Source organism: Phodopus roborovskii, unplaced genomic scaffold (genome assembly GCF_943737965.1).
Source record: "Phodopus roborovskii unplaced genomic scaffold, PHOROB, whole genome shotgun sequence".
Lineage (NCBI taxonomy): Eukaryota > Metazoa > Chordata > Mammalia > Rodentia > Cricetidae > Phodopus > Phodopus roborovskii.
In genome coordinates, this window is record NW_026126563.1 from 4347501 (window position 1) to 4364641 (window position 17141).

At 49.9% G+C, this 17141-nt stretch overlaps 1 protein-coding gene across 1 annotated transcript in view; it reads left to right on the top strand.

The window, feature by feature from the left end:
* The window catches only part of Tshz1 (teashirt zinc finger homeobox 1), a 70250-nt gene extending 53589 nt beyond the window's left edge, over positions 1–16661 (top strand). The window contains exon 2 of the mRNA XM_051202254.1: positions 12049–16661. Coding sequence (XP_051058211.1) covers positions 12049–15263 — 3215 coding nt within the window. The 3' untranslated portion in view covers positions 15264–16661. The remainder of the gene's footprint in view (positions 1–12048) is intronic.
* Positions 16662–17141: the final 480 nt, after the last annotated feature.

The window sequence follows — 17141 nt, forward strand, 5'->3', positions numbered from 1 at the left end:
ACATTTCGACAAGGTGTTTCCCCTTCCAAGTTCTTTCTTCCTGTTCCTCCCTCCTCCCCTTGCCCTCATCCCTCTCCCCACTCTCCCAACACACATGATCAAAACATTACCCGCGACAAAGGTTTCTCTCTCCAAATTAAACGAGTCCAAACAGCCTGGGAATTTTCACACAGAAAGTGCAAAAGCTGATGCACAAAGTTAATGACTCTGGTAGCGGAGCGCACATGATGGAGTCAGATAATGTGATCCAGCCGCCTTCCTGCTTCTCACACTCCTGTAAAGGATGCACGGAAGTTAGTTATGTGGCGTGATTCTAACATCTGTCCTGCCCCATAATGGCAATTTGTATAAGTAATGGAAACAGGTTAAATACTTCCATTCTAATGTTGCCGGCAGGGATGAAAATGAACATTTCAATGAAATCAGTCGACAGAGAGGAAAGGGGAGGGGTCCAGACGGATCCATCTCCACTCCCTTTGCTGATGGGAGCCTAATGAGAAAGCTGAGATGGATAGCTTATCAGATGGAACGGGAAGAGCCAGTGAGCCTCCCAGATAGCATCGCCGTAGAACTGCACGGCACCTCAGTCTCTCTGGCAGACCTTTGCTAATAATGTACTCTCTTCACTGAGGGAGCCCCGGGAGGGAGAAGGTGGGGGGGGCTCTGCATCTGTGTGTTCCTCTAATGGGGTATGGCGAGGGTCATCTCCAGATGCAGAAGAAGCCACCAGGGTGAGCTTCCTTGGTGGCGGAGGATCCTGTCTGAGATGGTAAGGGAGGAATCTTACTGCTTCCGGCCTCCTCATTTCCTTCTTAATGATAAATAATCCGCTTTCCCAGTGGCTATTTCTTTGCCGGTAGAATCAACACTGTTTCCGGAAGTTGCCTCTGCGAAGAGCCATTTTATGTGGATTGCTGATGCTATTTGGAAATATTTCTGAAGTGGAACTTAGCTCTCTCCAGCCACATACTCTATAAACCCCCCCCCCCCACACACACACACCTCTAGAGCAGCAACGGGTTGCTGGCTGCTTGCAAGGGATGTTCAGGTGTGCCCAGGAGCCCGTGGCTGGGGAAACTTAGCACATGAATGTGGAGTCTGTGTCCAGAATCACTCTGCTTCCTACCCAGACAGTATAGTATTGCTTGGAAAGAGAAAACCCTCAGGAATGGGAAAATGGCTTAGTGGATAAAGCACCCGACTCACTGGTCAGGTGCACATGTAATTCCAGCGAACTCCACAAGCAGAGACAGGGGATCCTTGGGGCAAACTGGCTAACTAGACTAGCAAAATCAGCGAGCTCTGGATTCACCAGGAGAATCTGTTTCAATAAATTCAATGAAGAGCAAACAAGAAAGACACTTTTGGCTTTCACAAAAGTGTGTATGTGTTATATGTGTGCCTGTACACATGAGCACGTGAACACATGTGTACACTTTACATACAAGTACAACACACACACACACACACACACACACACACACACACACACGGAAACATCTGGTCGGCCATGCCGTTGTACCTTACTGAAGACCGGGAAGAGAAAGATTCCAGCCACCTACATTTGGAGCAGAGTATTCCTTCCTTGAGAACACCTTCCTTCTACTATTCACCAAATGCTCCCCGTCAGAGAGCATAGCCACAGGTGTATGCTACTCTGTCCTGTTGCAAGCTATTGGGGGGCAGTGCGCTTGGAACTGCCTCATTTTCCAGAGCGGATTCCACATTGGCTCCTAGGGAGCAGAGCGTGTTCATTCTGGGGACCCTCTTTTCTAGTGTTGCCTTGGCTTGCTGAGCCGAGCATGCACACTTTCATGTGCTGAGCCGAGCAGGCACACTTTCGTGTGCTGAGCCGAGCAGGCACACTATCGTGTGCTGAGCCGAGCAGGCACACTTTCGTGTGCTGAGCCGAGCAGGCACACATTCCTGCCTCCATCTGAGGAACAATGCTGATGGCAAGACAGAGTTCTGGGAGCATTTGCCTCTGATGGAGTTCAAAACAGGGTGGCTCAGGAACGCACCCTTACTCCGCGCATCCATTGGGGTGCAGAGTAAGATGCAGGTTGGAGGGGGTACAAACCTAATTGCTCAGAGCCAGTGTTATTAAGGCCCAAGGGAGTTCAGAACTTTACTACATCCAGCCATTAAAAACAAAAACAAAATAAAACAAATACAGCTGTCACTTCTCGCTATCTTACAGTGACTGTTGACAACAGCGAGCTGTGTTTTCTCTAAAGAAAGATGTTTTAAACAATGTTGGGCTGTGAATAGAGAAACATAGTTTTCATCTAATTTGCCAAAGATAAGATGTTTGCACCTCATTATATAGTTAGGTTTGAGATGAAAATATTTTTTTTTTCTACAGACAGTATGTGTGTATTTACGTTGTAAGCCATCAGGGCACACATGGTTGGCGTCACATTAAGCCGTAACAGGGCCCTATACATTGCCTTCTGTCCACTCGCATTAGAACACACAGAATCTGATGTGGCTCAGGGCGTCACCTTTAGGGACACATTGGCATCCAGAAGGCACATTTTACAAGAAAAGAAAAATATTAACAAGGCTGAAGCTTTTAAAAATGATGGAGTCAGATTGTCAGATTCCTCTCTTCCATTCCTGTCTTGGGCACAGTGAGGATGAGAAGTTGTCCAGGTTCGCACACATGAGCACTCACCTGTATTCGCGTGCCTACAGCCTCTTTTGTGCTGCTGGTCTGTATTGAGACAGCGGCCTGTGCCACTGTCCCCACAGCAGGAAATATGTCTGTGTTCACACTGTCGCGATTGGCACCGCGTGCTGTGCATGCTCAGGAAGGGCTGGGAAGTGAAGTGCTAGCAAAGCTGTTTTGACACAGAAAGAAATACCAGAAATGATGATTCGGAGTCTTTGTTTTAGTTGATGGGGAAAATGTCATTTATTTCTGTAAGTAATTGTGAAGGGAGAATTTTATACTGCAGTTACCAATTCCTGGCTGCTCATTCATCAGATTTCCATGTTGGGGGTGGGGAGGGGCAGGGGTGTGTGGATGGTGCTGGGGCAGAGGGTTCCTGGAGAAGATGCAATGTGGGATATGAGTTTCCTGGGGTTCACCAGACTCTTTCCTTAAAAAACCTGTTAGGCCAAAAATGATATCCATCCACCGTGTGAAGTGTTTTGTTCTCACAATTGCATCTGTAGAAATGGCAGTCTCTACAAATGATCATACTGTACTCCAGTGTGTTTGCACACATGAGAATGAAAGATTTTTGGAAAATTGTAGCCTATATAAAACAAAAGATTTTTAGAAATGTGTCACATGCAGCGAAAACAAAGGACGGTGATAAATAATCCTGTTAGCTGAATCAGAAAGTTGTCTCCTCCTCCCTTTTTTTTCCCTTTAAATCTTTTAAGAAAGCATCTTTGAAAGCAATTCTGAGAATTAACTGATAATAGCAAAAATAAGCCTAATTATTCTGATAAAAATTACATCATCTGTCGTGCTAGGGCAGATAAAATCCAGTTCAGACACCACAAGTCCAATGCTGTGGGACTTTGTACATAGTTTCTGACCAGGTATAGGAACAGTTGTGGGCTCTGTTGGCTCATGGTTCGTCATGTTCATAGGAAACCCATATCTGCCTGGGACATACTTAAAGATGAAAAGCTTACCCTAACATGGTGCCCACCATGACTCCTCAGCAGCCCTCACCCTGTCCCGTTACCAGCTGGCATCAGCGCAAGCGACATGCTCTAACCCGTGTGTCTTAGAACATAAGACGCCTGTCTTCATGATGGGGATGCCATTCTTAGAAGTGTGCTGCGGTTTCTGGGGCTTCAAATCCCTGCTTCTTTCCCTCCCATTCCAAAGTCTCAAGACCCCCAGCCGAGGCCAGCAGAAGGAATTTTACACACGACATAATCAGCGTGGCAGGGACCAAGCGTGATTGTAGCCCGGTGGTGTTTCTCACCGTTTTTTTCACATTGGTTGAGGTGTAAGTCAGGCTACAGGTCCTGGTCTGGAATCATGTTTCTTCTGTCTTCTACCCCAGAGTCCTACCTGTCGATTAAAGTCAGTTTCCAGGGTGCCAGACACTACCAGGCTGGGGCCCCAGGCCCTGGGGGTGATTTGCTAAAACTGGGTGAATAGACCTAGCATCTTCCTCTGCCTTAGGATAGGGCCTGGGAGAGAAGGTCCTGTCCTTTCTGATTTGAGGTTTCGACTCAGAATGCATCCTTCTGTGGTGCTTGGCTTTGGGTTCGCACATCTTGAGTGAGACTTGACCTTGTAGAACCAGAAAATGTTCCGTTGTATTCTTGCGTGCATGTAGCTTTTGCCTAGGTGCCTAGGAGAGCTGGGCATCTTCCTTCTCAGCCCGCTCTCACGGCCCTCTGGCCTTTCCAAGTTTCTCCCCAACTATCCCTCTTCTTTCTCTTCCTGACGCCACAAGGCATCTTGGGAAGCTTTTCTTCGTTTTTATCTCCACTGACCTTGTAATGTTGTGTTGTAACTGCAGCAAAAGAGTAGCACTGATTTGCTTATGAGCAGACTGGGAAGGGTCTTAGAACTTGCTTCCTTGTTTCTAAGCTAATTTTGAATTGAATTCTGGGTCATCGAGAGAAAGGAGAAATTGTATTTACTTTAGGGCAGTTACCTATGGATTCCTAATTAAAACTGGAATCGAGGGGAGGTCACTTTTATTTACCGACCCTTTGGGTTCCTTTATTTCATTTTTTATTTTTTTAAGTCAAACGCATCAGCAAAACGGTGTGCTAACAGTCTCTACCAGCAACTAAAATTTGCGAAAGTGATAGAAACATTTTTGTCCCTATCACATCAGAGGCAGAAGTGGCCTTTCAGCCTTGCTTGGCAGGGTGTCAGCTTTCCTGCAAGAAATCAGAACCATGCTAGCCAATTAATGCATATCTTGCTTGCATTTTTGTGTTCTTTCCAGTCTTGGAAGGGATGTGTTTTGCCTGTATCTGCTTTCTCTGCATCTCCCCCACCCCCCAATAGATTCAGACTCTCATCAACACCACCTGCTCTCTCCATGGCAAAGGTGAAGTTACTTTACAAGTGATCAGTTATAAAATTGGAAGAAGTTGCGTTTTGCAAGACTCTGTGATGAAGTCAAGCTACGCATCCATCCTTTAGAGTTGATCCCTTGGAGTAAATGTATTCTGATACAACTGATGTAACTAATGGCCATCTGTTCATGGGTATCACATTTGCCAGTTTAAAAAAAAAAAAAGTTTGGTGTAGATAAACATGCGATTTGGTCTGATTATAGTTTCACCAGGTGGCAATACTATAGCAGAGATGGTGTTCACCGTGAGACGGTCTCCAAGCAGCCACTAATGACGTGGGGTTTTTATTTGATACCTTTAAACGTCCACTTTCCTCTCACAGCTGGTCTCATGACATGGGCTAATGAGGGAAATAGCAAGGGTAGAAGGAATCCCCAGGCTCTCAGCCCTGTGGGTTTGCCCCTGCCCTGGGGGGGGGGTCCCTGGGAGTGGCTTTAGTACCTGTGTTGGGCTTCCTGCCTTTCTTCCTAGGTGCCATAGAACATTCTTAATGTCCGAGAAGCCGATAAAAGCTTGGCACATGGAAAGAGGACCCCAGATAGCCTCTGTGCTACGCGTCACACCTGGCAGTAGGACACGGTCTCCACTGGGTCAGCTCCCGAGGGGACAGGCTGGTTGTCATTTTGTTCCTGTTCTCCCTGGGGTAGGTCGAGAGTGACAAATGGCTGAGCTGGGGTGCCTTTTCCACAGCAGTACAGGAACGTAGCTATGTGTTTTTGTTCTTTCTGTGTGTACCTCTTCCGGGTGCAAGTCTTGCCGCCTTCCGAACACTGTAGCAGTATCACAGACTGGGTGAGACAGAAACAATGAAGAGTGAGTTCCCTCCTATGCAGAAGCCAGAAACACGGGTTAAGGCACCAGTGGATCTTACTTAGCGCCTCACCGTGTCCCCGTGTGGAGGTAGGGGCAAGACAGCATTCTAGGCCTTTCTTTATGAGGACCCTGACCCACCCTTGTGACCTGATCACCGGCCAGAGTCCCTCCTAATCCCCCTTACACTGATGACTAGATTCCATGGGTGAATTCTGGGAGGGGCAAACATCCAGACCTTAGCAACAGATAAACAGCTGGGCGTAATGAGCACAATGATTCTCGTAACCTTAAAAGCTACTCCGTTGCTGTGGCTGCATTTTGGGAGGAATCAAAACTCCAACGAGTGAGTTTGTGTGTTGGGCTTACCCTGTGTACTAAGAGCAGCAGGGCCTCGGGAATATTCTGTCTTCCTCTCTTTGTGCAGGCTGTGTTAAAGGGAGGAAAGGTAACGGCCTCTTAGGAGGGAACCACAGCAGCAATAGACCCAGCTGATCCAAGTGCAGTCAATAGTGCACCCCTGTTTCTCCGTATCCAGCTATCCTGGGGGCGCCCTTTTCTTTGGATCGCCCCCAAATCCTGGGGCCACTGGGTTGACCTGCTTTTGCATGACAGGGATTGCAGTTTGGGCCCTTTGGTGCACCCTTCCCTGACTGGGGCAGGCCTGCTTTTCTTTGTACTAAGGTCAGGGTATGGGAAACCCTTCTTACGCTCAGCCTGAAGAATCCAGGCTGGGGAAGCCTTCATGGCCTTTATCCCGCAACATCGGCCACCCTCTTCTCTATATGCAGGGTTTGGATTTTTAGGGTTCTGTCTGGGGATGCCACAACTCTGTCTGTCTCTGGCATTTGGAAGTGGAGGTTGTCACAGGTAGGTAGAGATTGGAGCTGGCTGGCTGCTCAGCTGCTGCTCCGGAAGGTAGAAAGGTCTGAAGGGCAGCCTCAAACCACTAAAGGTATGCCTGTCCCCAGCTGTCACTCAGTGTGTTTCCTCATGGGTCATAGTGAAAAAGTAATTAGTTAAAAATAGGCACGTTACACTGAGGAACATGGACAAATGGACCAAAGCGGGGTAGCTGAGAAGCAGAAGAGCATGCAATAATACAAGGGTAGACATGAACTTAGAGATGGAGGCCGGGGTGATCCAGCAAAAACCAGGATACCGGTGTGCCTGTCTGGGAGCCTCTGCAGCTGTCTTCTGAGTGGCCACTTGGTGCGGGCATGCATTGGAGAGCACAGGGGAGGTGGATGAGATGGACAGCCCCAGGAGGGGGTTGAGGGCAACACAGGGAGGGTCCAGGGACGCTTGGTTCTGACCCTCTGCAGCCCCGATCGGATGGTCAACACTGAAGAGTAGTGGTGGACACAGCTGTCTGATGTCCCTGCCCAGTAGGGACAAGTTATTCTGTGTGCTCCATGCACCTGTTGGTGGCTATACCCAGTGTTTGCTCAGGGAATGCTACATACAGCTAGCGGATTTCAGAAGTGGCATGCGGTAGCTAGTGTGAATTGAATGGAAAACTTTGGAGAAGAGTTTGAAAATATCGGTATTTACCAGGAGGCGCTTCAGTCAACATTAAAAAAATAACACATGCACCCATTAGCGTCAAGAAACCACCATTAACGCACTCTGAAAAGGGTTTCCCATCATTCTGGCCACACAACTTTATTCTGCCTTCGTCGTCTTTGACTTTCTCCATGTCATTAGATCATGGCGTGTGTGTGTGTGTGTGTGTGTGTGTGTGTGTGCACGTGTGTATGTGTGTGTGTGTGGTGTGTGTGCGCACGCACGTGTGTGTCTATATATGTGCATGTGTGTGTGTGCGCGTGTGTGAACACATGTGTGCATGTGTAGGTGTATGTTCCTCAGGACCTGATTAGGCTCATTAGGTGACGCGGTCTGACAGTCGAGCCCCCGGGGATCCACGGGCATCTTCCATCCTCCTTCCCAGTGCTGGATTACAATGTGCCGTTTACATATATGTGCACACAAGGCACACAAGGATGCCAGCACTGAGGTCTGTGGATCTTTGCCACTCCCAGGAGACCCTTCCAGACAGGTGTGTCTGCAAGGTAGACGAGCTAAGTGGGACAGGGAGAAACCCGGCCAGCTTTCATGGTGGTCCTGTTCCTCCCCTCACCCTGGCACACTTACCCTGCTGTTACGAGTAAGGTTTTTCCTGCCGGTCTTGTCCCACCACCATGCCAGCCCCAAATAACACACAGAGTCGCTGTATTAGATATAAATGCTGTTGGCCAGTTACTTGTTTCTTATCGGCCAGGTCTGTCTTAATTATTAACCCATTTCTATTATTCTAACTACTTCCACGTGGTCTCATCTTACCGGAGAGAGGGGTTGGCGTTCTGCTCTCTCCATCTTCCATCTTGACTCCTCCCAACTACTTCCTCTTTCCTCCTAGCCTCTTAGTCCCGCCTATCTGGCTTTCCTATTGGCCAACAGTGCTTTATTCATTAACCAATAAGAGAAGCCTATTTACAGAATGACATCTCCCATCCCCCTCCTTCATTTTCCCTGAGATGTAAGCTCTGAGGATCAGGTGTGGCACTTCTACACCCATCTTCCAGAGAAGGGCAGTGGCGATGGGTGTCGCGTGGAGGAGTGGTGGTGTCGCGTGGAGGAGTGGTGGGGTGGGGAGCTCTGCTCTTTGTGGGTCCGCCCCATGTCCCCAGGCCACTGTCTGTTGTGTTGGCATTGTGGGATTGTTCATGATTTACATGTCAGCTCAGTCTAGGAGCCTCAGCATGCAGACGAAGAAGGGTAGAAAAAGGTATGGTCTCTGTGACTACTCTTCTGCTGGGACAAGGGAAAAGCAAATGTGTAGGATGGCGTGGAAGGTGGCTACCAATTCCAGATGCCTTATCAGTGGGTGACTACATGGTACCCCAGAACTGGATATCGTAAACATTGAGCTCTTGCCAGCAAAACGGAAACGTGCGTGGGTCTGGAAGTTGTCTCAGGATGTTGCAAACCTTCCGTTTTCTAGCAGGGCTATAAAACTACCCAGCAGTTGATGGCAGCAGACAAAGCCCGAGGCCTCACATGGTCCATCCTTTCTCATACTACTGGTGCAGCATTAGCAGAACGGTAACCCCTGGTTCATTAGTGGACTGCTACTCCACCCTGCTGAGAAGGGACCAGGACATGTATGTTCTGACTGCTCTGGGACTTTTCCACAGAGCTGGGCTGAGGTTGGGTGTGGAGACGTACTGAGCACGGGTGGTCTGTAGGGCCCCAGTGTCTCCCTGTAGCAGATTCAGTGGTCTCCCACTGTGTGTGCATATGTGTGTGCTTCTATGTATGGGGTGATCATGCATGTGCTGCCACATGTGCTCACACATGCATGACTTCTGTATGCATGTTCATACATGTGGAGTGGTCACACATGGGATCACATGTATGGTATAATGTGTGTGCTATCATGTGTGTGCTTGTAAACATAGGTGGCTGTGAATATGCTGTCAAGTATTGCAGGTGTGATCATGCATGTGCTGCCATGTGTTCTGGTATGTACAGGGATGATAGTGTTGTTCTATTGCATTTATTCTTGCACATATGGATGACTGTACTTGTGTGTGGTTGCATGCATAGGATGACCATGCATGTATTTATAATGCATGTGTTCATATAGATGGAGTGACTATGTATGTATTGTCATATGCATTATATATGTATGTATATGTACATATATATATACATGTAAAGTACATGTGCTGTCACAAATAAGCTCACATGTACTATGTGATTGTGCATGCTCTGTCATGTGTGTTTATGTACATAGAGCCAGTCATTCATGTACTGTGAGTGCCTACTCCCCTGGAGCCTGGAGCCTTCCATTTGCAGGTGTAGAAGGTTCCAGCGGTTTGCCCACCCCTGGCATCCTCCCTAGGGGCACAGAGACAGTCTTTGTCCCTACGGTCACTCCTCTCTGAAAATGCTTGTGCCCTTTGCCACGGCCCCTTAGGATCCGGCTCTGATAATGTGATAATGAATGATCACGTTTAATAAGACACCCCTCGCAGGTCACGTCAGTGAATTTTAATAGGAGCTTGCTGGAGAATACCTCAACCTCAGATCTCCTACTTATTCATGAAACACTAGGTCACCTAGTTTTTCTGTCAGAGGAGGGAGAGAGAGAGAGAGAGAGAGAGAGAGAGAGAGAGAGAGAGAGAGAGAGAGAGAGAGAGAGAGATTTTTAAAGTTGTTTAAAAGGTGGTAAAAATGTCAGTAGCAAGGTATGTCACACGTCAAAGCTTTTAAAATGATCTTAAGAATCAAGGTTCCTTATGTGTCCTTGAGCCTGAAGTCCTGTAGGCAGCTGTAGGCTCCTGGCAGCCATTGGGGCCTATATTGCTGCCCTCCATAATTAAGAATTACTAAGATAAAGTATTCATGTCTTGAAAGTGACCATTGTAACCATTTTTCAAGTTCGGTAGAATCCAGAACATTCTTGCTGCTGGGCTGCAACCCCCATCTCCCAACTAGACCCTTTCTGCTTTGTAAGGCGGAAACTGTAGCCAGGATCCATCATTTCCCCACTGACCTCAGCCCAGCTCTGGCCTGCCACCCACCACTGTCTTTCTGTGTCTATGAACCCGACTGTTGCACAGGCCTTGCCTGAGGGCACAAGACGGCCTTTGTCCTTTGTGGGCCGCCAGTTTCCCTTCACGTGATGCCCTGGAGGCTCACCCATGCCGTGGCAGGGTCAGGGGTCAGTGTTCGCCTTTCTAGGACTAGATGACGCTCTCTGGTGTGGATGACCACATCTGTCCACATGATGGATGCTTGCCTTATTTCTTCCTTTAGCTCTGTGTGTGTGTGTGTGTGTGTGTGTGTGTGTGTGTGTGTGTGATGCTTTGGGTGTTGGCGTGTGGCAGCGGCCTTCGTCACCCTCTGGCAGTTTTTCATAGGTGGCACCATGTTTAGTCTTAGCAGCAGACTCATGATGTGACACGCATTTGTTTTTAGTGAAAAGCTGTATTATTTTCACTGCTTGCCAGGAAGGAGTACTTTTGTTTGTGGAAACCGTAGAATATTGTCTGGGAAATAATGTCGTTATGAAAAGAGAGCTGGGCCCCTCCTGATTTCAACAAATTTTCCGATTAGAAATCACAGGGGGCTTGCAAGTCAAATGAGGTCAGCATGCAGGAGGGGTCCCCGGGGCGTCGGTGGGAACTGTCTTTAAGGAAGGGGTGCATGCCTGTAATGCTAGCATCTGGGAGTGGAAGCAAGAAAATGAGTTCAAAGTCAGCCTGGGCTGTGGGAGGGACGGAGGGAGGGGGAGGGAGGGGGAGGGAGGGGGGAGGGAGGGGGGAGGGAGTGAGGGACAGAGGGAGGGGGAGGGGAAGATGGGAGGGGGGAGGGAGGGGGAGGGAGGGACAGAGGGAGGGGGGAGGGGGGAAGAGGGGAGGGAGGGAGTGAGGGGTGGAGGGGGGAGGGAGGGAGGGAGTGGGGGGTGGAGGGGGAGGGAGGGGAGGGGGAGAGAGGGACAGAGGGAGGGGGAGGGGGAAGAGGGGAGGGAGGGAGTGGGGGGTGGAGGGGGAGGGAGGGGAGGGGGAGAGAGGGAGGGGGAGGGGGAAGAGGGGAGGGAGGGAGTGGGGGGTGGAGGGGGAGGGAGGGAGGGAGTGGGGGGTGGAGGGGGAGGGAGGGAGGGAGTGGGGGGGTGGAGGGGGAGGGAGGGAGGGAGTGGGGGGTGGAGGGGGAGGGAGGGAGGGAGTGGGGGGTGGAGGGGGAGGGAGGGAGGGAGTGGGGGAGAGGGACAGAGGGAGGGGGAAGGGGAAGAGGGGAGGGAGGGAGTGAGGGGTGGAGGGGGAGGGAGGGAGGGAGTGGGGGGTGGAGGGGGAGGGAGGGAGAGGGGGAGAGAGGGACAGAGGGAGGGGGAAGGGGAAGAGGGGAGGGAGGGAGGGAGAGGGGAGGAAGTTAGCGAGAGCAGTGTGGTGGTTTAGTGTTTGTGGGGGGTTGGGTCTCAGTGCAGCCTCACTCCTGGCCTGCTGTGGTCCAGTGGGCAGGCCACATGGAGTTGACGTTGAGGTGGCCTTGTAGTCTGGGAGCCTGGCTGAAAAACATCTTTTTAAAGATCACCTAACTGCTGGGGAGGCTGCGTCCTTGAAGATGATTTACTCCCTCTAACTGGGCTTCATTTTTCTCTCCCAGCTTATGTTCCCGAGGAAGAGCTGAAGGCAGCCGAAATAGATGGGGAGCCTGTGGAGGATGGGGGGCTGCCTCTGGACATTCAGGAGAGCGAATTCACGTGCAGCGAAGAGACAGAGATCAAGGAGCCCCAGAGCTATCAGAATTCCCCAGTCAGCACTGCCACCAATCACGATGCTGGCTACGGCTCGCCCTTCAGCGAGAGCAGTGACCAGCTGGCCCATTTCAAAAGCTCCTCCTCCAGAGAAGAGAAGGAGGAGCCACAGTGTCCAGAGAGCGTCTCCTACCCCCAGGACAGCTTGGCACAAATCAAAGCCGTGTATGCAAACTTATTCTCAGAGTCCTGCTGGTCTAGCCTAGCTCTGGATTTAAAGAAGTCCGGTTCGACCACCAGCAACAATGATGCCACCCAGAAGGAGACTTCCACCCCTACCCCCACACCCCCGACCAGTACTGCCAGCACCGCCTGTACCACAGCCACCACGGCCATCACCAGCTGCAGCACCAGCACCAGCCACAATAGCACCACCAGTAGTAACAACAGCAGCTCCGGGTATGACTGGCACCAGGCCGCCCTGGCCAAGACGTTGCAGCAGACCTCGTCCTATGGGCTGCTGCCTGAGCCCAGCCTGTTTAGCACTGTGCAGCTCTACCGGCAGAATAACAAGCTCTACGGCTCCGTGTTCACCGGGGCCAGCAAGTTCAGGTGCAAAGACTGCAGCGCGGCCTACGACACGCTGGTGGAGCTGACGGTGCACATGAACGAGACAGGCCACTACCGAGATGACAACAGGGACAAGGACTCCGAGAAGACCAAGCGGTGGTCCAAGCCGAGGAAGCGCTCGCTGATGGAGATGGAGGGGAAGGAGGATGCGCAGAAGGTGCTCAAGTGCATGTACTGCGGCCACTCCTTCGAGTCCTTGCAAGACCTCAGTGTCCACATGATCAAAACAAAGCATTACCAGAAAGTGCCTCTGAAAGAGCCCGTGCCGGCCATCACCAAACTGGTCCCGTCCACCAAGAAGCGAGCGCTCCAGGACCTGGCGTCCCCTTGCTCCCCGGAGCCCACAGGCATGGCCGCCGAGGTTGCACTGAGTGAGTCGTCCAAGGACCAGAAAACGGCCAACCCGTACGTCACGCCCAATAACCGTTACGGCTACCAGAACGGTGCTAGCTACACGTGGCAATTTGAGGCCCGCAAAGCCCAGATTCTCAAATGCATGGAGTGTGGCAGCTCCCACGATACCTTGCAGCAGCTCACGGCCCACATGATGGTCACCGGTCACTTCTTAAAGGTGACAACCTCTGCCTCCAAGAAAGGGAAACAGCTGGTGCTGGACCCCGTAGTGGAAGAGAAGATCCAGTCAATACCGCTACCCCCGACCACGCACACCCGGCTGCCTGCCTCTAGCATCAAGAAACAACCGGACTCCCCTGCAGGCTCTGTGGCCTCGGAGGAAAAGAAAGAGACAGAGAAGGAGAAGGAGAAAGCTCCTCCCGCAGCTGGGGATGCAGAGAGAAAAATCAAGGAGGAGACCGAAGATGCCGCCGAGAAGTTTGAGCCCACCACCCTCTATCAGTACCTGCGGGAAGAAGACCTGGATGATAGCCCCAAGGGGGGTGTAGATATCCTAAAGTCACTTGAGAACACCGTGTCCACGGCCATCAGCAAAGCCCAGAACGGTGCGCCCTCATGGGGTGGGTACCCCAGCATCCACGCAGCCTACCAGCTGCCGGGCACAGTGAAGCCGCTGCAGTCGGCTGTGCAGAGCGTCCAAATACAGCCATCCTATGCCAGCAGTGTGAAGTCACTGTCCTCCACAGAGCACAATGCCCTCCTGCACTCCCCAGGGAGCCTCACGCCCCCGCCCCATAAGAGCAACGTGTCTGCCATGGAGGAGTTAGTGGAGAAGGTCACAGGCAAGGTCAGTGTGAAGAAGGAGGAGAGACCCACAGAGAAGGAGAAGGCCTCTCCTGTCAAGGCCACCTCTCCCGTTGCGAAGGAGAATAAAGATCTTCCCAAGTCAGAGGAGACTGGGAGCAAGCCACAGAAGAAGGGCTCAGATGTGGAAACTGGGAAGGCCAAAAAGGAGGGGCCACTGGATGCTCACACCCCAAATGGCACAGAGCCCCTTAAAGCGAAGGTCACCAATGGCTGCAGCAACCTGGGTATCATCACAGACCACTCGCCGGAGCCTTCCTTCATCAACCCCCTAAGCGCTCTGCAGTCCATCATGAACACACATCTAGGGAAGGTGTCCAAGCCGGTGAGCCCCTCTCTGGACCCCCTGGCGATGCTCTACAAGATCAGCAACAGCATGTTGGACAAGCCCGTCTACCCCGCCACCCCTGCCAAGCAGGCCGATGCCATTGACCGCTACTACTATGAGAACAGCGACCAGCCCATTGACCTGACCAAGTCCAAGAACAAGCCCCACCTGGTCTCAGGTGTGGCAGACGCTGTGTCCTCGCCTCTGCGGGAGAGCGCCCTCATGGACATCTCAGACATGGTGAAGAACCTCACAGGCCGGCTGACTCCCAAGTCCTCCACGCCCTCCACGGTGTCGGAGAAGTCGGATGCAGACGGCAGCAGCTTCGAGGAGGCCCTGGACGAGCTGTCACCGGTCCACAAGAGAAAGGGGCGCCAGTCCAACTGGAACCCTCAGCACCTGCTCATCCTCCAGGCCCAGTTTGCCTCCAGCCTTCGAGAGACTGCCGAAGGCAAATACATCATGTCGGACCTGGGTCCTCAGGAGCGGGTGCATATCTCCAAGTTCACGGGCCTCTCGATGACCACCATCAGTCACTGGCTGGCCAATGTCAAGTACCAGCTGCGGAGGACAGGGGGAACAAAGTTCCTTAAGAACCTTGACACAGGGCATCCTGTTTTCTTTTGTAGCGATTGTGCCTCTCAGTTCAGAACTGCCTCCACGTACATCAGCCACCTGGAGACACACCTGGGCTTCAGCTTGAAGGACCTCTCCAAGCTGCCACTCAGTCAGATCCAAGAGCAGCAGGCCGTCTCCAAAGTGCTGGCCAGCAAGGCTCTGGGCCCGCTGGGGTCAGCTGAGGAAGACCTGGGCTGCTCCACATTCCAATGCAAGCTCTGCAACCGAACTTTTGCGAGCAAGCATGCAGTAAAACTGCACCTTAGCAAGACACACGGCAAGTCGCCGGAGGACCATCTGATCTATGTGACCGAGCTGGAGAAGCAATAGTGAATGCCCAGGTGACTGTGGAACACTCACCGCCACCCTCACCGTGCTGCGCTAGGCCTGGCCTGAGCCGCTGAAGCCAGTCTCTCCTTTGTTGCTGAACTGCGTTATCTGGACTTGGTTTTTCTTACACATATTTTGTAGTTATATTTATATGCGCTTTGTCTGACCTGTGCATGTTATTTTTTTTTCTTCTTCTTCTTTCCTTCCGTGAGTCAGAGTCTGACCTTTATTTTCAGTCAGCATCCGTTCTTGATGTTAAGCTATCTTTTGTAGGAAATAGTGGGGCACGCTTGGAGACATTGTTTAGCGGTAAGGGAAGATGGGAACAGCAGCATGATAAAGAAACACCCTAAAAATTACAAAGTTGCCATGACAATAAAGGTCACAGGACCTGGTAGTGTCAAGTTTAACCCTTTAAGGACTCGTATCTCTGTGCCTTTCACTCAAAAATAAAAAAAAAAAAAATTAAATAAATAAATAAAATTAAGAAAAGGTAGAGAAAAGGGGGAGGCGCTTAAAGGCATCTCGTTCAGATCAAAAGCTGTGTCAGACACAAAACATATTTAATAATTAAAAAATGAGCTTTTATATGCAGGACTGGTTTGTGAAGAGATATGCATGCAGTCCGTGGAGACAGAGCTGTCTAGGACTCACGGGGTTAGGAAGCCACAACTTTATGTGTTCAAAACAGAAACAACGTATACCCCAGTTGCCACTATGCCCAAACCCTCTGGATGCTGAAAAAATGCCACTTTTGGCAAAAAAAAAAAAAAAAAAAAAAAAAAAGTATGCAAGCTTATTATTTAAAAAAATGTGTAAAAAATGCTATTTCTTCTTTTTTTTTTTCCTGTAAAATACTGCAGTTTATAGTTATTTACAAATGTAAGCTTTGGTATCAGCTGACCTTTCTATAGCGTGATGCATTGGTAAATGAAAAATAAAAAAAAACACAGAAAAAAAAACAAACAAAAAAAAAGGGGCAAATGTTGGATCCTTGTAAATTGCCAGCGTCAGCTTACACACGCCTGTATGTTACATATCATATCATTTTAATCTATTCAACTTTCTTTGTACCTTCTGGCTGTATGCTTTCTCTTTTAACTTTTTATATTGTCATTTTATATTAAATTTCTGTGTATATAATGTAAAACCACAATTTTTTGGATAAAATCTAGTTCCTGCAGCTTGATTTAAATAGAGAAATTTTACCGGCACCTGCATCTTCTCAGAGGAACTATCAGACAAAAATAAATAAATAAAAACAGAGCAAGCAATGCACTATTAATTATACATTTTGATGTCCCGTCATTAATATTGTACAGTACATTTTGGTTCACACAATTAAATCCACTGTTTTCTCAAATGTAAAATAAACCCACACACAGTTCTTGATTTACATAGATCGTCACGTCGTCATTATTTTCCCTCTTGAGATGTTGTTCCAACCACAAGAGGTATTGCTTATGCAATCAGACAACAAAAGTTTTATGCGGATTCATGATTCCACGATTTGCGTGCTGACACACTTCATGGGAAGTATGGGATGTCTAAAAGTGATAATTAACACTCATACCTCCACTGGGTGTCAGGGATTCCTAGCATTGGATCCTTCGGTGATGGCCACTTGGTCCCTGGATGGACTGGGGTGATTCTTTCAGATAGTCCCTGTATACTATTAAGAATGGTTGTCATCATCCTCTTGTACAGCCAGGCAGCAGCCGAGGCCTCACTGCAGCTCGGGCCCTGCGGACCTTGGAATTAGTTTTGCCGCAAAGAGGGAAACCTGGCTCGGGAGCTTTAAAAAAGATGTGTTTTGACTGTCATTGCCCAGCTGTTTTTCCATTCAGTCATGAAGGCCGATCAGGGTTCCACCAAGGA